This window comes from Coturnix japonica, chromosome 17, assembly GCF_001577835.2.
Source record: "Coturnix japonica isolate 7356 chromosome 17, Coturnix japonica 2.1, whole genome shotgun sequence".
NCBI lineage: Eukaryota > Metazoa > Chordata > Aves > Galliformes > Phasianidae > Coturnix > Coturnix japonica.
In genome coordinates, this window is record NC_029532.1 from 2,880,239 (window position 1) to 2,895,426 (window position 15,188).

The 15,188-nt window shown below is 44.2% G+C and overlaps 1 protein-coding gene across 1 annotated transcript in view; it reads right to left on the reverse strand.

Moving 5' to 3' along the window:
* Positions 1–15,188, reverse strand: part of BRINP1 (BMP/retinoic acid inducible neural specific 1) — a 75,435-nt gene that overhangs the window by 46,729 nt on the left and 13,518 nt on the right. Inside the window, exon 2 of the mRNA XM_015879374.2 lies at positions 3,939–4,206. Coding sequence (XP_015734860.1) covers positions 3,939–4,156 — 218 coding nt within the window. The 5' untranslated portion in view covers positions 4,157–4,206. The remainder of the gene's footprint in view (positions 1–3,938; positions 4,207–15,188) is intronic.

Below are 15,188 nucleotides of genomic sequence, written 5' to 3' on the forward strand. Positions count from 1 at the left end.
CATTTGTAAGTCAATTGTAGCCTGTGCTATGTGCACAGTGGAGATCCTCACTTCATGGTAATTCTCTTCCACTTTGTCAAGGGAATTAGAGAGCATGCAGCTGCTCAGATGTGTGGGTTTTCTAGGACTAAATAAAAATCTCTAGCATGGCCAAAGCTGCACTCAGTACTGCAAATCCCTTTATGAGCACCCAGTTTAGTGCCCATTCTGAATTAGAGAATTGGGGGAATCACAGAGACATCATTGAGATAGGACCCTTGGGGTCTCCAGTCCAACCTCTTGCTTACATAAAGCTCATCCTGCCCTGCTCCTGTGGTAGCAGGAGTGCTTTCTGACCCAAGCAGAGCCCCAGCCACAAAGTCAAGCCGAGCTGAGCTTCATCTACTTTCCAGCCCTTGTGTAGTATCTAGCACCCAAGGCTCTCATGACTAGGAACAATAAGGATGGTGATAATGAATATTCAGACATCCTACAAACAACTCTGAGCATCTGCCACCCTATCTGCATTAGCATCAGAGTGCACAGATAATGATCAAAGCAGCATTTTCCTGCCAGAGGCCCCCCTAAACCAGCCTTATTAGTGTGAATCGATGCTGATTAATGTGCCTCCTTAATGCAATTGTATCTACCCCACTGTCCATAATTCAATATAAAACACCTCCCTCCTATACTTGTCTTCCTCCTGACAAATCATGCAAGGTGCAAACCTTGACTGTGTGGGCACCAGTAAAATCAGTGGTTCAACTGTTGCTAAAAGGAGTCCTAAAATCTGCCAAAATGCCACAGGAGAGAATGGATCTTTGGAGACTGTAACAGGGAGCTGCTTTGGGGCTTGATGGTAGATCTGGATCTAGATCTATGAAGAAATAGACTGTTGTACAGCAGTTCAGTTCATGCAGTGTTAACCTTGCTAACCCAAACAGGCTCTTCCTCACCACTGACAGACAGGTGGACATCACCTGCTATGCAAGAGGGAGTGTTGCAGTTTTTAGTCTGATGTTGCACATGTAGAAGTTGGAAAATGCTGCCCTTTGCCTTACACTGCTATGCGACATCAACAGTGGCTTCCTCTCTCTGGGTTTTCAGTGATAATGACACAGTTCTAATATACCATGTCCATGTTCCTGCACAGCAAGACACTGGGGAAATCACCATTAAACAAGTGACAGCATTTCAATTAGGGATGGGTGAGGTCCCCTTGTCTGATTTCACATGTACTCCAAAAGCCTTGGCCACAATGGCTGGTTTGAGATCTGCTGCTAGTGAGAAGATCGGTAGTCAGGTCAACCCTCATTGAACAACAATTGCTGGATGGAGCTGTTGGATTGAGCAAAAAAACAGCCAAAGAATCAAACAAAAAGTCTGGGAGAAAAGGAGCACTGAAAGAGAAGACAATGTAGGAAAATTCCCATGCTCCAAATCAGCTGCTATCCTACAGAAAGGAGTGCTACGCTTAATGCAGAATATGTGCCTCCCTTGGGCTAGTCTAGTGCAAAGAGCAATTGAGAGACATCATTTGGGAGGAAAAAAGGCCTCTACTTTGGAATTAAGCAGTTGACAAAATCCCAACAGCTTCACAGATTCTTGAAGTCAATTTAAGAAGCCTGCAAAATGAGATTTTCCCCCTGTGGGTCTCAGTGCAATGACTTGTTTTGGAGCGTGTGTGTTCAGAGTCCGGCTGTGAATCACTGCAAGTGGCTCCACTCGTTCACCAGAGTTAGCCTGATTCTGATACTGCTTTAAAAACGTATGGGCCAGCTTTCCAAGTGATCAGTCCTGCAAGCAGAGCCAGATACGAAAAACAAACAACCTTTCAAAACCCAACCTAATGCCTCCACTGCTCAGCTGAAGGCAGTAAGGTCTCCCACTCCTGCTGACTGAAATGGATCCAAAAGCCACTCCCAGATCATGCTACCAAAGCACACACCTCCCACTCATGATATATGGTCAAGAAATGCAACCCCAGATTTTTTCCCTCTTTTGAAGGGGTACAACATCATGACCTACCTATGCAAGAAGTTTCTCTGATAAGTAATTTGGCAATATCCCGCAGAAATGGAGAAATTCAGCCCCTATTCCACTTGCCATGTATAAAGTTCACCCTGAACTGAAATAGACCTTCAAACCCTTTGCAGTCTCCTACAAACCAAAGGGGAATTTTCTCCTCACTTGCCAGAAATCACAGGCTTCACATTAAATCTGAGCCAAATTCTCACTCCTTTATGAAGACGGGGACAGCAAAGCGACGGCGCAGGCTGCCTGCTTGGGGTGTGAATTCTCCTTCACAGGAAACCTTTCATGAGAGATTGCCACAAACCTTTGTCAGATGCAACACAGGTATGGCTGAGTCTGCCTTGGGGAAGAGACATGGATTAAATGACCTCTCAAGGTCCTTCCAGCCCTGTTTCTCCGTGATTCTCAGAGACAGGATCCCAGGCTTGATGGATCTCTGCCCTGACCTACACTGACAGTTCCTGGATGCGTCTGAACACATACATTGCAGGCATTTCCCTCCTACAACAGCTTATGCAGGCTGCTGCGGTGGCATTGAGGGCTGAAAAGCTCTTTAGCAAAGGGCAGAGCCAGTTCCAGAGGCACTGAATGGGGAAGGGGTGCGCAGCCTCAATCAGGGTGCAAGCTGTCAGCCAGGGGAGGGTGGGAGCATAGCCAGGTAAATCTTTGTGAAAAAGGCATGTATTCCCTGATTCCTTGCTCCTCCATGCAAGCAGAGCCTGTAAGGTGTCCTTAAAGGAAGCATGGCAAGAGAATTTCTGCTTTTTGGGGCTGACATCCCCCAGGCTGTTTTGAATGAAGACAACAAGCCAGGACAATATTTTCAAGCCATGCTAACCTTCCCCTGCTCTGTGGGCTGCTGCAAGGGGAGGGGATGCTGCACTCGCTGGAGGCCATGGGACAGGCAGAACTCATTTTTCTTCCCCACACATAGATGATGTCTCACATGTTGCTATTACTCTGCAAATGCATTTTGGCTTTCTGCCCATGGGAGAATGCTACTGCATGCACTCAGGTTTTCTGCTCCTCCTGACCCCAGTAGTCTGTGTGTGCATCTGCATGCACGCTGCCTGCAAGCTATTCACCAACACTTTCCCACCTACTAGTTTGTGTCGATATGTTTGCAAGTGTCTTTCTGAAACACAACAGGACTATATAATTATGTAAATGTGCACATGTCTATGAGAGTTTTGCAGTCTCTCTGGGTTTTAGCCCAAATCTCATGATACTTGCTGGCTTATTCCCTTTCCTTCCAAAGTGCCTGCTGCTGTAATAGGAGGCTCACATGAGCACTCCAGCTTTTCATATTCAAATAGCAAAAAGATAAGTATATTTCTAAATATCACAGCTGCCAAGAAGCACTTGAAACAGGCAACAACAAAGGCTTCAAAACCTAGAAGGCGAAGGGAAATCCAAATTCTGCTTATTTGCTGTAGTTTTTTAATTGAATGACTTTCAAACCAGGCTCACGGTTCTGGGGACAAGTCCAACCCATGCACAGGGACCATCTGCAAAGGGCTGCAGAAGGCAGCAGACAGCTTAAGCACATGCACTGTGCATCTTTATGTGTGTTCTCGCCCACGTGAACCTTAAGCTGTTGGCAGTGCACATGCATGAATTTGGTGTAGATACTTGGTCTGCTACTTGGGACACTGACTTGAGAAATGTGCTTGTGAGCCTGTGATTGGATCTGTCCCACAAATAAAGTGCATGAGTTGAAGTTCTCAGACTACGTGACAGCACTACAGCCAAGTCTCTGAGGCAGCCTGCATTGCCACCAAAGGAATGTGGGGAACCTAAGAAGCATGGAGGGTACAGTGATGCTTCCTTACATTGACAACAAGCCTTGATCCCAAGGGAACTGGCTGCATGCCCGCTACCTAACAACTCCTCAAAGTTACAGGTGCTGTAGGAAACCGACATACCTGTATATTTTATATCTGGTTGTAAATCCTTGACGATGTCTTTCCACAAAGGATAAGTAGCTCCGCGAGTGGTGGAAAGGCCCCCTGTCTGAAATAAGCCAATCAAACTCCTTGGAGACATGTTGGTTGGTGGCAGCTGGGTCCTGGTGGGAGGGCTGTACTAGTATATGGTCCCATATAAACAGGAGGTAGAGGAACTCAACAAGCCTCCAGTTCATGCTTTTCTGTCTGCCTTTTTCCTCTCATTCTTGCTCCATTCTGTGGAGTCCTGTTGAAAAAGAGAAGGAAGAGGAGGAAGGAAAGAGAGAGAGAAATGGAGGGGAGGGAGAAGGGAGAGAAAGAGAGAATTTAAAAATGGGAATTGCTTTGATCCTGTGACAGTCATCTCTCGGGGTGAAAACAGACATGAAAAATCACATTTTAAAAGCCTTCAGTCTGCCTGTGTGTTACTGCTTGAAGTATTTGGCAGCATTTTATTCATGTATCTAAGTGGTGCCTTTAACTTCCCGAGCGCATACCACCTTTGAAATAACCAGGTCCTGACCTGAGACATCCTCACCCCAGCTTTTCCATCATCTCCCTAGTGAAATTCTCCTCAATGCAGTGGAGATGAGCGAGGGCTGGGCGCAGAAGGTGGCCGCACCCCAGGCTACAATTACCCGGTTATTGTCCCTTTAATGCTGTGCCAGAGAAACGTGTCTTCTGCTTTCATGTCTCTCTGACGATCTGTAATCCATACTCCGTGCAACCTGAGCAATCTATAAAGACCCAGCTCTTACTTTAAAGTGTTGCCAAAAAAGAAATAAAACAAAATAATTACCCAGGTTTCAATGACGAGCACATGCAGACAAACACACACACACACACACACACACACACACACACACACACACACACAGAGCTATGGAATCCAGCCTAATTTTGAAAGCTAAAAAATCACCCCAACCTGCTTTGCTCCTTGGGTGCCAGGGAGATGTGAGTATGGAAGCAGGGGATAGGGGCTGCTGCTATTTGGATCCCTGTAGGACCTTGAGGCTTTTCCAGAGATCAAGGCTCTGTGGGGAGACATGCTGAACATGCATATTTAACATATTTTACTAGGGAGCTGAAGGGGATGCTCCTCAGCACCTGGTGCAGGGCACGCCATCCCCCTCCTGTGCGAATAATGGCTGCAGGCAGCCCAGCTCCTCACCCCAATGTGTTCAGCGTCTGAATAGACAAGACATATGATGAGTGGGAAGGGAAACAGAGCGGTGAAACACCTTGCCAAAGGTTACGCAGCAAGCTATGGATACAGCTGGAAGAGAGCCCTCGACTCCTCAGTCCCATTTCCAGCATTTCAGCTGTCAGATCATCCACCCCCGCAGTAACACTGCTGGCACCATGCCCCTCTCCCAATGGAGCTGCGTGCTCCACTGGTGCAAGGGAGCAGCTTGGTTTGTCAGCACCCATGCCTGGCAGCAACCCCTCCCCTGCAGCTTGCTACATGCAAGGGAATGCAGTACAGCAGCAGCCTCACGTGCAGGGTTGTGCTCCCCAGCTCAATGGGCAGAACATTCACATCGCAGAGTGTTGGTGAGGCTGCTCTTCTCCTCTCCATGCATAGTGCATGCTCCTCCTGCTTTCTACCCCCTATCCATCTGCCTGCCCTGCTGAGTTCCGTCCTTGCAGGGATGTAGCAGCATGGTGGGGATGTCCAGGCAGGCAGAGTGGCTTTGAAGCTGTGTGCCCACCCCTCTCTAGCCATGCCAACCTAGCCAAAGGTTGTCCTCAGGACACATAATAGACACCCACTTTTCAGAATATAGCACAAAGAGCCAGGACAGATATACATTTGCAGCACTGCATGTAGACATCAGAGCTTTAGTGCTGTAAGCACCATTGTATAGACCAGAGGGCACCAGCTCTGCAGCTGATGTGGTCATCATCTCCTTTGCTTCAGGAGCTTTCACGGAGACCAAAGCAATGCTGCCACCCATGGCAGCGAGCACATGTCTCTGCACAGGCATATTGAACCTGGGACTGTGATGGGGAGCATGAGAGACTGGAGTATGCGTGCACCGAGCGTGTGGGAGTCTGCACGTGTGCACAGCATGTGCTCATGGAGCTGCAGCGAGCTCAGCAGCACTTGACAAAACAGAGTCGTGTAAGTCTGGTTAAAAACGACAATCAGCTGTTGCACTGCATGAAGAAATGAAAGAAATTAACGATGGGAAAGTCAACTAATGTTTGCTTTTTTTTCTGTTGGGTGCATACGAGCTTCTTTCCAATTGCAGATAGAATATTGCTGTTATTAATAATAACGGTACCTGTAGCTCATAACTGAAGAGGCTGTTCCCCTTCTGGAGACATTTTTAATATTAGCCCTTACCACTGCCTCCCATTTCTGCCATAAACATGACACGTCTCAGTGCTTTAGCCCATCACCTCTCAGAAAAGAGTGGGTCTATTTCACCTTACTAAACCGGGCTTGGAGAGTTTCTATCCCTACACTGAGGGGAACACAGTGTGCTTTCAGTGAGATATGGTACATATCAGCTTCCACTCACACGTGGCATGAACCTGAAGTGGCTATTTGGACACACTCCCACCTACATCCCACCCTGGGCACTTCCAAATTCTAGGTCAGGGGTTTGTTTCTCCTGTTTCTCTGTCCTGCTGCTTTTTGCATACCCACAGCACGCTGCCATCACAGTGAGCAGCTGCAAGCCCAGTGTACTTGCTATTAGATGGGTATGTAGATTTGCTGCTGATAACAATCTGTACACATTGTCCAAACTCCCTTGCTTGTCTGTTCATTAAACTCTTCTGTAACTACTTCCTCCATCAGCCAGCCTGGATCAGTTTTCCTTTAAGCATTTCACTTCCTATTGAATTTCTATTGCAGAGAGGAAGGGAGCTCTTACGTACCCAAGAGGAGTGACAGCCTACCTCCAGTTCCCAGCTCAAAACAAGCACAAACTGAAATAGGAGAAGAATCAAATGAAGTGGGTTTCAAAGAAATCCCACTGTGTCCTCGCATCCACGAGCAGCATACGCTGGGGAAATTCCAACTTATGAGAGAGAAGCAATATTCATTAATTTCCCCCACACACCTCTTCATCATCCTCCCTTCTTTTCTTTTTAGGTTGGAGTCAGGATGAGTGGTGTTGTGATGCCTTAACCAAGACTTCTAGACATAACAAGCACTTGCCTTGAGATCCCAAGAAATAGCCTCCTCGTCTGGAAGCTGGCTGGAGGTATCAGTGCTGAGAGCAGGCAATGGTGCCCGAGGCAGTGAGGATGGTAGAGCACAACTGGGTCTAGATGACTACCACAAAACCAACTTTAATTTTTTAGTAGTATCTTTTTCCCCCCTGTAGCTGCTGTAGAGATGTTGTTTCACGTTAAATATTAATACACACCATGGGGCTGGTCCCTGTGGAAGCTCTAAAGCTTACTGAAGTGGGATTATTCTGCGTCTGAGGCAATAACGTGAGGTCTATTCAATCTAACTCCTAACAAGTTTGAATCAGAAATTAATTTGTTATGTGGTGTTATGAGGCTCCACAGACATAAGATATGTTCAGAGGATTGTGCAAGGCATATGGGGGAAGAAAAGGAAGGAGGGATGTCTCCAACTATGTAGCCTTTGGGTTGGAGACCCAAGAGTAAGTGAAAGCTATATCTGGCACAGATGCAATCTCTGTATTAAAGGATAGTCTTGCTGGAAGTGGATTTTGATCCAGGAATCCGGCATTCTTTTCAAATCTGCCCAATACATCCTCTGTTATTTTGAGCGATGCCCTTAAATGCTTTCTTTTGCCTCACTTTCCAATTATCAGTTTGGACATACGGTATTATTTGTCTGACAGATTTGCAATCTTGTTGGAGAGGCCATCATCTGAGTATAGCACTTAGCAAAACGCCGTCCTGTTGTACTCATGGTGCATTAGGTGTTTATCTCCTAAAAGCAATGAGAAGCAACCACCCCAAGGCATCAGCAAGCTTTACAAAGCAGCAGTTAGAAAAATCCAAGCTATAAAGCCCATTCCCAGTCTGGAGTATTATACAGTAATGCAGTGATCTGGGTGATGAACTAAACGATGAGATTATCACATCTGTTAATAAACATGATCAGTGGGTGAGCCAGCACCCAGGCTAAAGTTCACAGTAAATAAGTGCTGGATACAAAATATGAGAAGTACTGATTCCAAGTCATTTTATGGTCAGTTTCCAGCACTGTCCATCACAAAGGCATATCTGTCAGTGGCAGTGTTACAAACCTTCTTAATCAGGCAGATAAAGATGGCCTTATTATAATCAGAATTCAGCCTGGAACATTAAATGTTCCTTGTCTTATAAGTATTCAGGATTCTTGGAGGAAAAATAGGCAGGTACTGTCTGTAAAGTGCAAGCTGTATTTGAATGTACACTTAATTTCATTGTGATTGATATCTGTGTGTTAATTATATTCTATTTTGGGCAATACCTTTGCTGTCACAAGGCAGTGCCTTTTATCCAAGGAGTTCAAATTGAATTAGAGACATTAATTAAAGCTCTCAGCACTCTAGTAAGGCAGGCAAGTGCTGTTACTCCCATTGTTTCTTGAAATAAGAAGAAAGGAATAAAGCTGAGTGTCTACTTAGCCACTTAAAAGGTAATTTTTCTACAGTGAGATAGCTCGGAATGATAGATTTTGCACAAAATGATTCTGCAAGATCTTTTTCTTATCAGGAAGGCTATGCAGAGAGCAGGAACTGACTGTTCGTTGCTTGTTCTAAACACTCCTTTTTTCCTCTGCCTTCTGGGATTTTCAACCTTTCTTCTAACCTCTGTACCTTTCACTTATCCCTTCTATTAGAGTCAAACTGATCTTGCACACATCCCTTCTGTTTTCTCATGCTCATCGCTGTAAACTATTCTCCATCAGAAATGCAGACTCAGGAAATTACCAAACACAGTATTCGTAGTGAAGAAATAAGTTCCCTATCTCTTTAAGCTTCATGCACCAATAATTCATTCTTGTGTCCCACATTTCGTTCTTGGCAGGTTGAAAGAGGTTTCTGCCTGCTGCCATTTACCAGAGGGAAGAGGCTAACAATTGCTATTTGTATCCGAAACACTTCTGTTCTGCAGCAACTTCACACACTGCTTTAGGATGCTGATAAATTAGTAAAAGACTGAAGTGTCAAGGGAGAGATGAAACAGCTTATGTTAGTTTAGAGCTCGACCCTGCAAAGTGAGGAACATCTGACCTCATTTCAGCAAACAGCTTAAGTGTACACTTAATTTTAAGTATGGGAGATCTAGGTTTTATTCAGCAGTTCCTGCTTTAAGGTAACTTGCACACTCTCCTGCTAGACGGATACCTACTGCCCTTCATCTTTAGGGTTTAGCTCTTGGTAGATCACTTGGCAGGACAGCATTAGCTGTCCCTGGAAACACTGGCCAGAAATCCAACTAATCTGAGGACATCTCTCATGTGTCAGGGCCAAGGGAAAACAGGGATCATGGACAGAAAGGGATGGGGGAGCCAATCTGTCAAGGTTTGTTAAGTCATACAAAGTTCTGAGGATAAGTCTGAGCCCTGGGAACACAGAATTTGGCCATTTCTGCCCTTGAGAAATTATAGCTCAAACTGCAATGGCTGATATCCAGCTGGAGTCAGCAGTGCAGCTGCAAGTCAGTGGTTGCTCTGTGTTTCTGAGCAATGCCTAAATGTTCACTTACTCTTCACCCATTCCAGTTGGAAATATGTTTGAGCAGTTCGACCTGGGGGACATTAATCAGCTGGGAAATGTAGGGGTGAAGGATGGCAAGAAGAGGTGATGAGAAATTCTTCTCCAACAATAACAGCACAGTTGAAGAATGCACTTCTGTTTTGCCAAATTGTTCATGCTGAAAAAAATAATGATTGAGCAACATCAGTTTTGGTTTTCAGAGCACCAAGGGAACATGTTTCCAAATGTCTGTTTGCAACTACTAAGAATAGTTTTCCCCTTTTGATTTGTCCTTCCAGGTTCTTAAAGAGGGAACAGTTAAGAAAAAAGTATTTCTTTTGAACCCTAATGACTTAAAGGAAGAAAGGTCCTTTTCTTTTCAGTTTGTCAACACTTTGCTTACGACTTGTCAGAATACTCAGTGAACCAAAAGATCACCCTATGTATCCTTCTTTATTAATGCAGTACAACCAGCAGTCGAAAGGAAGCAAAGCTTTTGTGCAAAGCCACTAATTGCTCCCTGCCTAGAATGAGCTGAGAATCACGCTGGTAACAACTACATACCTTATTTGAGTTCATCTGTCTCTGTACTTCAACTACTATTGTTATTATGATGAGGTTCAGAGGCGGCTTGAAACCAAAGAGTGCTATGGGTTCAACCGTGGAGCTGGATGCTATCTTCTGCACGTGCACACTGACATGGAAGGAAGAATCCCATTCTTGCTGAATCTGGGACTGGCCCAACATCATGATAGGTGCTGCACAACCAGGAAGGCGGTCCATGCCCCCAAAAGCTTACAATCTAATTAGAAGACCAAGGACACCAGATGGTCAGGGACAGATGGGGAAACGCAAGGGAACAGTGAGATAATACCGCTCAGCGTGCTGCGGAGCAGTGGTGTCAGCACACCAGCAGCCCTACTGTTGGCAAGATTTTGATAGCTATTGTCATAAATGAGAGTTATAAATAGGGAGGCTGGATAATGAGCTAGCTTTGTAGATGTTTGTGAGGAACTCCTCTCATTTGTGAAGTGGCAGAGATAGAATGAATATAGATGATAATAATAATGATAAATCGCACTTTTCTGAGCTGCTTATTAGGAAAAAAAAAATATGGTGGGTGGTGAGCAGTGATTTCTATTAAACACTGCCCCAAACTTGAAATTATTTCTACTATTATTAAATTATTGTCCAAGCTAGTCCACTTCCCCATAATTTCATTCTAAGATACACAAAAATGCAGCTCTGCTTTCTGTCTTCCTCAGTATTTATACACCTTATATCAAAGTCCAGCAACCTCATAAGTGTTAATAGATTTTTATCCTTGCAGTAGCTTGAGATTGGGAAATGCTGTTTTTCCCATTCTGCAGAATGGGAACTGAGACACGGGGCAGATTAATCGCTTGCCCCAAATCATTTCATAAGTGCTCCAGGAATTCAACCCGAATCTTTTAAGTCGCGGCTCAACACTACATCTCCTTGCAGTATCCTTCCTACGCACCTTCATGCTACTGTTCCAGAATTAGCTAAGACTTTCCACAGAGCCGCTTAGAATTTTTTTGGATTGCTCATTTTTATGTCAGAAAAATGCCAATTCATCAGAGGCAAAGCGCTTTGTAGGAATTTGTTGATTTACAGGGGGAAAAAAAAGCATTTTGATAAAGTCAGCTTTTCTTTGGAACAGAAAATGTTGAGTTTTCTATTTGGAAAGGATTGGTTCAAGATTGTGTTTTGTTTTTCATTACATGTTGAGTAATACATATCCCAAATCAAAATGATGTGTTTTCTTAAACAGCATGTCATGAGCGAACAAAAACAACTTCTGTAATGATGCACAAAGGAAATGTCCAAATGCAATTCATACTTCTGTTGCATTTTGGAATAAAAGTTTGTAGAAACACCTGAAGACACAACGAAATAAACTAAACAAAACCATCACCTTTCCCTATCATTAAAACTGAGAAAGACAGTAATCTGAAAACTGAGTTCCAAGAGGCTTGGATCAGAGTCTATAAACCCTGATTCTTGCCGTCATGCCTACTACAGTCAGTGTGCTGGTCTTTCCTTTCTAATATATTCGTTGCAACAATTTGGACCTGCAAGCAAAAATCAATGCCAAAAAACTGCCTTGAAGAGTAAAAAATAAAATGTTCAATCCAAAAGGTCAACTGTTATCCCACACCTGACATTCTTTGTGATATTTCTGTTGTTCTGAAGTTCATTCCTGGGCAGGCACCATGCTACCACAGCCACACAGAATGATCCCTTGGAAATGCAAGCAAACAATGCCTGTTTTGGCTTGCTAGGAAGCTGGGGTTACCTAATGATCCTTGCAACTTATGTATCTCCTTGGTGTTTTTTTTACCCCTCAGTCATTTCCTGACTTGGGTCTTCTGCATCTCTCAGTCCTGGCTGAGTCCTGCCAGGCTGAGACCTCACAGAGCTGGTGTAGCTTGGACTTTTGTGGGGGAACAGAGCTGTATCTGGAACCAGGGTTAAGACAAATGGCTGCTGAGGTGGGCTTGAAGCCTCAATGCCCTGCCTCGCCTTATAGGGGAAGTTAAATGCACACTCATACAAAAGAGTTTACATTCAGACCGTAAATGTGAGCTAAAATATGTAATAATAGCCCCAAATAACTCTATTTTTAGCAGCTGCTGAAATATTAGTCAGAAACCTTCGAATGCAGATCTCCTGCAGCAGGCGTGCATCCATGCAGCACTCAGAAGCTGCAGGTTCTACTGGAAGGTCTATTGAAGTCAATGAGCCTTAGGTTGAATCTCATTGCAAAAAGATAATCAAATATCATATTAACTCTTAATTTGGAACAGCATATTAAATTAGAAGCACAAATTAACCTGAAACTGCTTTTATATAATGAGAAGATTTAAAATCTGTGCATCAAGAGAGTGGGAGAATTCCTAGCCAACGCTCTCTTTACCAGTTCTGAATCCCAGAGCCAATCTATCTGCAGTGCTACATTTCAACCTACTCCATAGGAACCCATACTGGGAATTGCACTGAGAAGGAAGCATGAATGGATAATAAAGCCATCTCATACTTCCTAATATTAATGTAGGAAGCACAGAAGGGTTGTTAGTATCTAGATCCTAACCAATGCCAAGAGTTGAAACATCCCAGAGGATACTGAGAATCTGCACTGGCATCTGACCATCACAGATAATAGACCATTCCATTATTGCATCATTCCTGCTATACAGCTTCCCTAAAAACCAAAGAACCACCACTAGGATTTGATTCCAGAATCACTCTGTTCTGAGCATCTCAAACATTAAAGCAGTTTGGTACCCAAGTGTAAGGCCACTTCTATCTGTGAGTTTTATTTATTTCCTTCTCCGAGACTGTTCTGCTCTGTGCTAAATCTATCTTGTGACCACCTGGAGCGTTTGAGAGTCTTGGCTGTGATGCTTGTCTGTTTAGATAGACTGCAAGTAGAGCTGGTCAAAAAATTATGACAGAACAGTTTTTCGCAGGAAAACGCAGTCCTCTTGAAATCGAAACATTACATGGGAACGTGTCAATTCTGACAAACTTTTTTATGTCCCAAGTGTCAAAACAAATCATTTTGATTCTCTCTCTTCGTTTCAGTTGTACTGAAAATGTTTCATTTTGAGGAGACAAACACATTATTTTTACGTTGTTTCAATTAATTTGCTGTGACATTTTTACTTATTCTGTACGGTGTTGATATATGCTTAATATGTTTAAAATACATGATATAGTGCACGGAGTATTTGATGGTGTTTTAGTTATAACATTTATTAACACTGTACCATGCCAAATATTTCCTGTAGCATTTTAATGCTGCAGAAGCAGAAGATATTGATGGTCTCAAATTATTATTACTTTATTTTATTTTATTTTTTTTTGCCTGAAGAAATTTGTGTTCATAAGAGCAAAGTTCTGATTCAAAATGGAGTTTTAAATAAGTAAATAAATGAATAAGCAAAGCCACACAAGCAGCTTAAACACAAAAACAGCAGAAATCTGAAGGTAAGACTTTTGTGTGGAAATAATGTGTCCATTTTCTGAGCAGGTCTGTCAGCTCTGTGGTTGCATAGCACAACTCAGGTCTCTTCTACACAACTTCTCTGCTTGGTTCATAAATAAGGAAATACATTAATAAGGAAAATGAAGATTCTCCCAGGGTGGAATCTGTGTGTGATGTTTTCATGAGCATCAGGGACTTAAACTTCTTAATACCATTGACCTCCTTGGGGCCTTTGGCTTCTAAACCACTTATGGGCTTTTAAAAGATATATTCCCCCTCCTCCTTGGAAATCTCCCTCTTTTAGAGCCCATTTTTGCTCCTCCATGTGTCGCAGAGGGGAATTGCTCCCCATGCCTTTGTGCCATCAACCCAGTGCAGGAGGTGGTGGAAGTGGGTTGAAAAAAAAAAGGGCAAAAGAGAAGTGAAAATGGCCATACAGAGCACAGACTGCAATGAAGCAGCTGTATTGATTCTTCATGTCATGGGTGAAAGTGTCCCTGATAGCCACTGCACATTTGCTGCTGTTCGATTGGAGATGGAGGGCAGCGGGGCTCAGTGCTCCATGCTCAGCCCTGCACTAGGCTGCACCGCCAGCTGCTGCCTGTGGGCTGGGAGGGAAGAGGCCAAAGAATGAGCATCCCCTGTATTTGAAGGCTTATTTCAAGTAGCAGAGGCTTTTCTGCCTGCTTTCCCTCTCTAAGGGATGTGTCCCTATAGCCAGGCTCTACAACTGAAATGCTGAATCCCCCCCATGCAGCTGCTCAGCGTGCATCTTCGCATGCAGATTCGCCTGGTCATCTACAGTTGCTCCAGCTGGTCTGTCACTGTAGATTACAGCTTTTTTGCTAATAGCAAGGCACTGCTCAAGTCTCATACTTCCATTAAGGGCTGATGTTCCCACCTCCCCGCCCCACGAATGGCTCCCTCCCAGCCAACTCTTCTGTACGCTTGGCCTCATTGCCACAGTGCAAGAGGAGCAAAGTGCCTCCATTTGTTTCCATGTTAGACAACAGTGGAACAAGTTGAAGGCAGAAAAAGATGATAGAGAATGAAGAAATTTGAAAATTGGGACTTAGTAGCCTGAACGGTGACCTCATCCCTTGTCACCTGCACATCCCTTTTGCAGCCCCATCCCTTTGACAGCATCAGTACCACTGAGCACTGAGTTATACCCTGGAAGAGTCTTTGAGAGAAATGCTTCGTGATGCCAAGCTGCACTGTGGAGTCTCTTTGGAGAGGAAGAATGCTCCTGCAGGGAGAGATTGCCCATCCAAGCCAGGTACTGGAAATCATTAGCCCTTCATTGCCAGAGGATTTGAAGGATGCTGACAGATCGAAAAGAATTGGCATGGACACTTGACCTTTCTCCATTGCCAGGAGGAAATCATTGACCAGAAAGAATAGCACATGCTCTGCTCATCTCTACAAGGGGAGGGAAGAAGGTCTGGAAGAATATGGAGCTATTTGTAAAACAAACACTGAAGCTTCAGCACAACCTGTGCAGTTGGCCAGCGCTGCAGTTGAGGGCATGCTGGA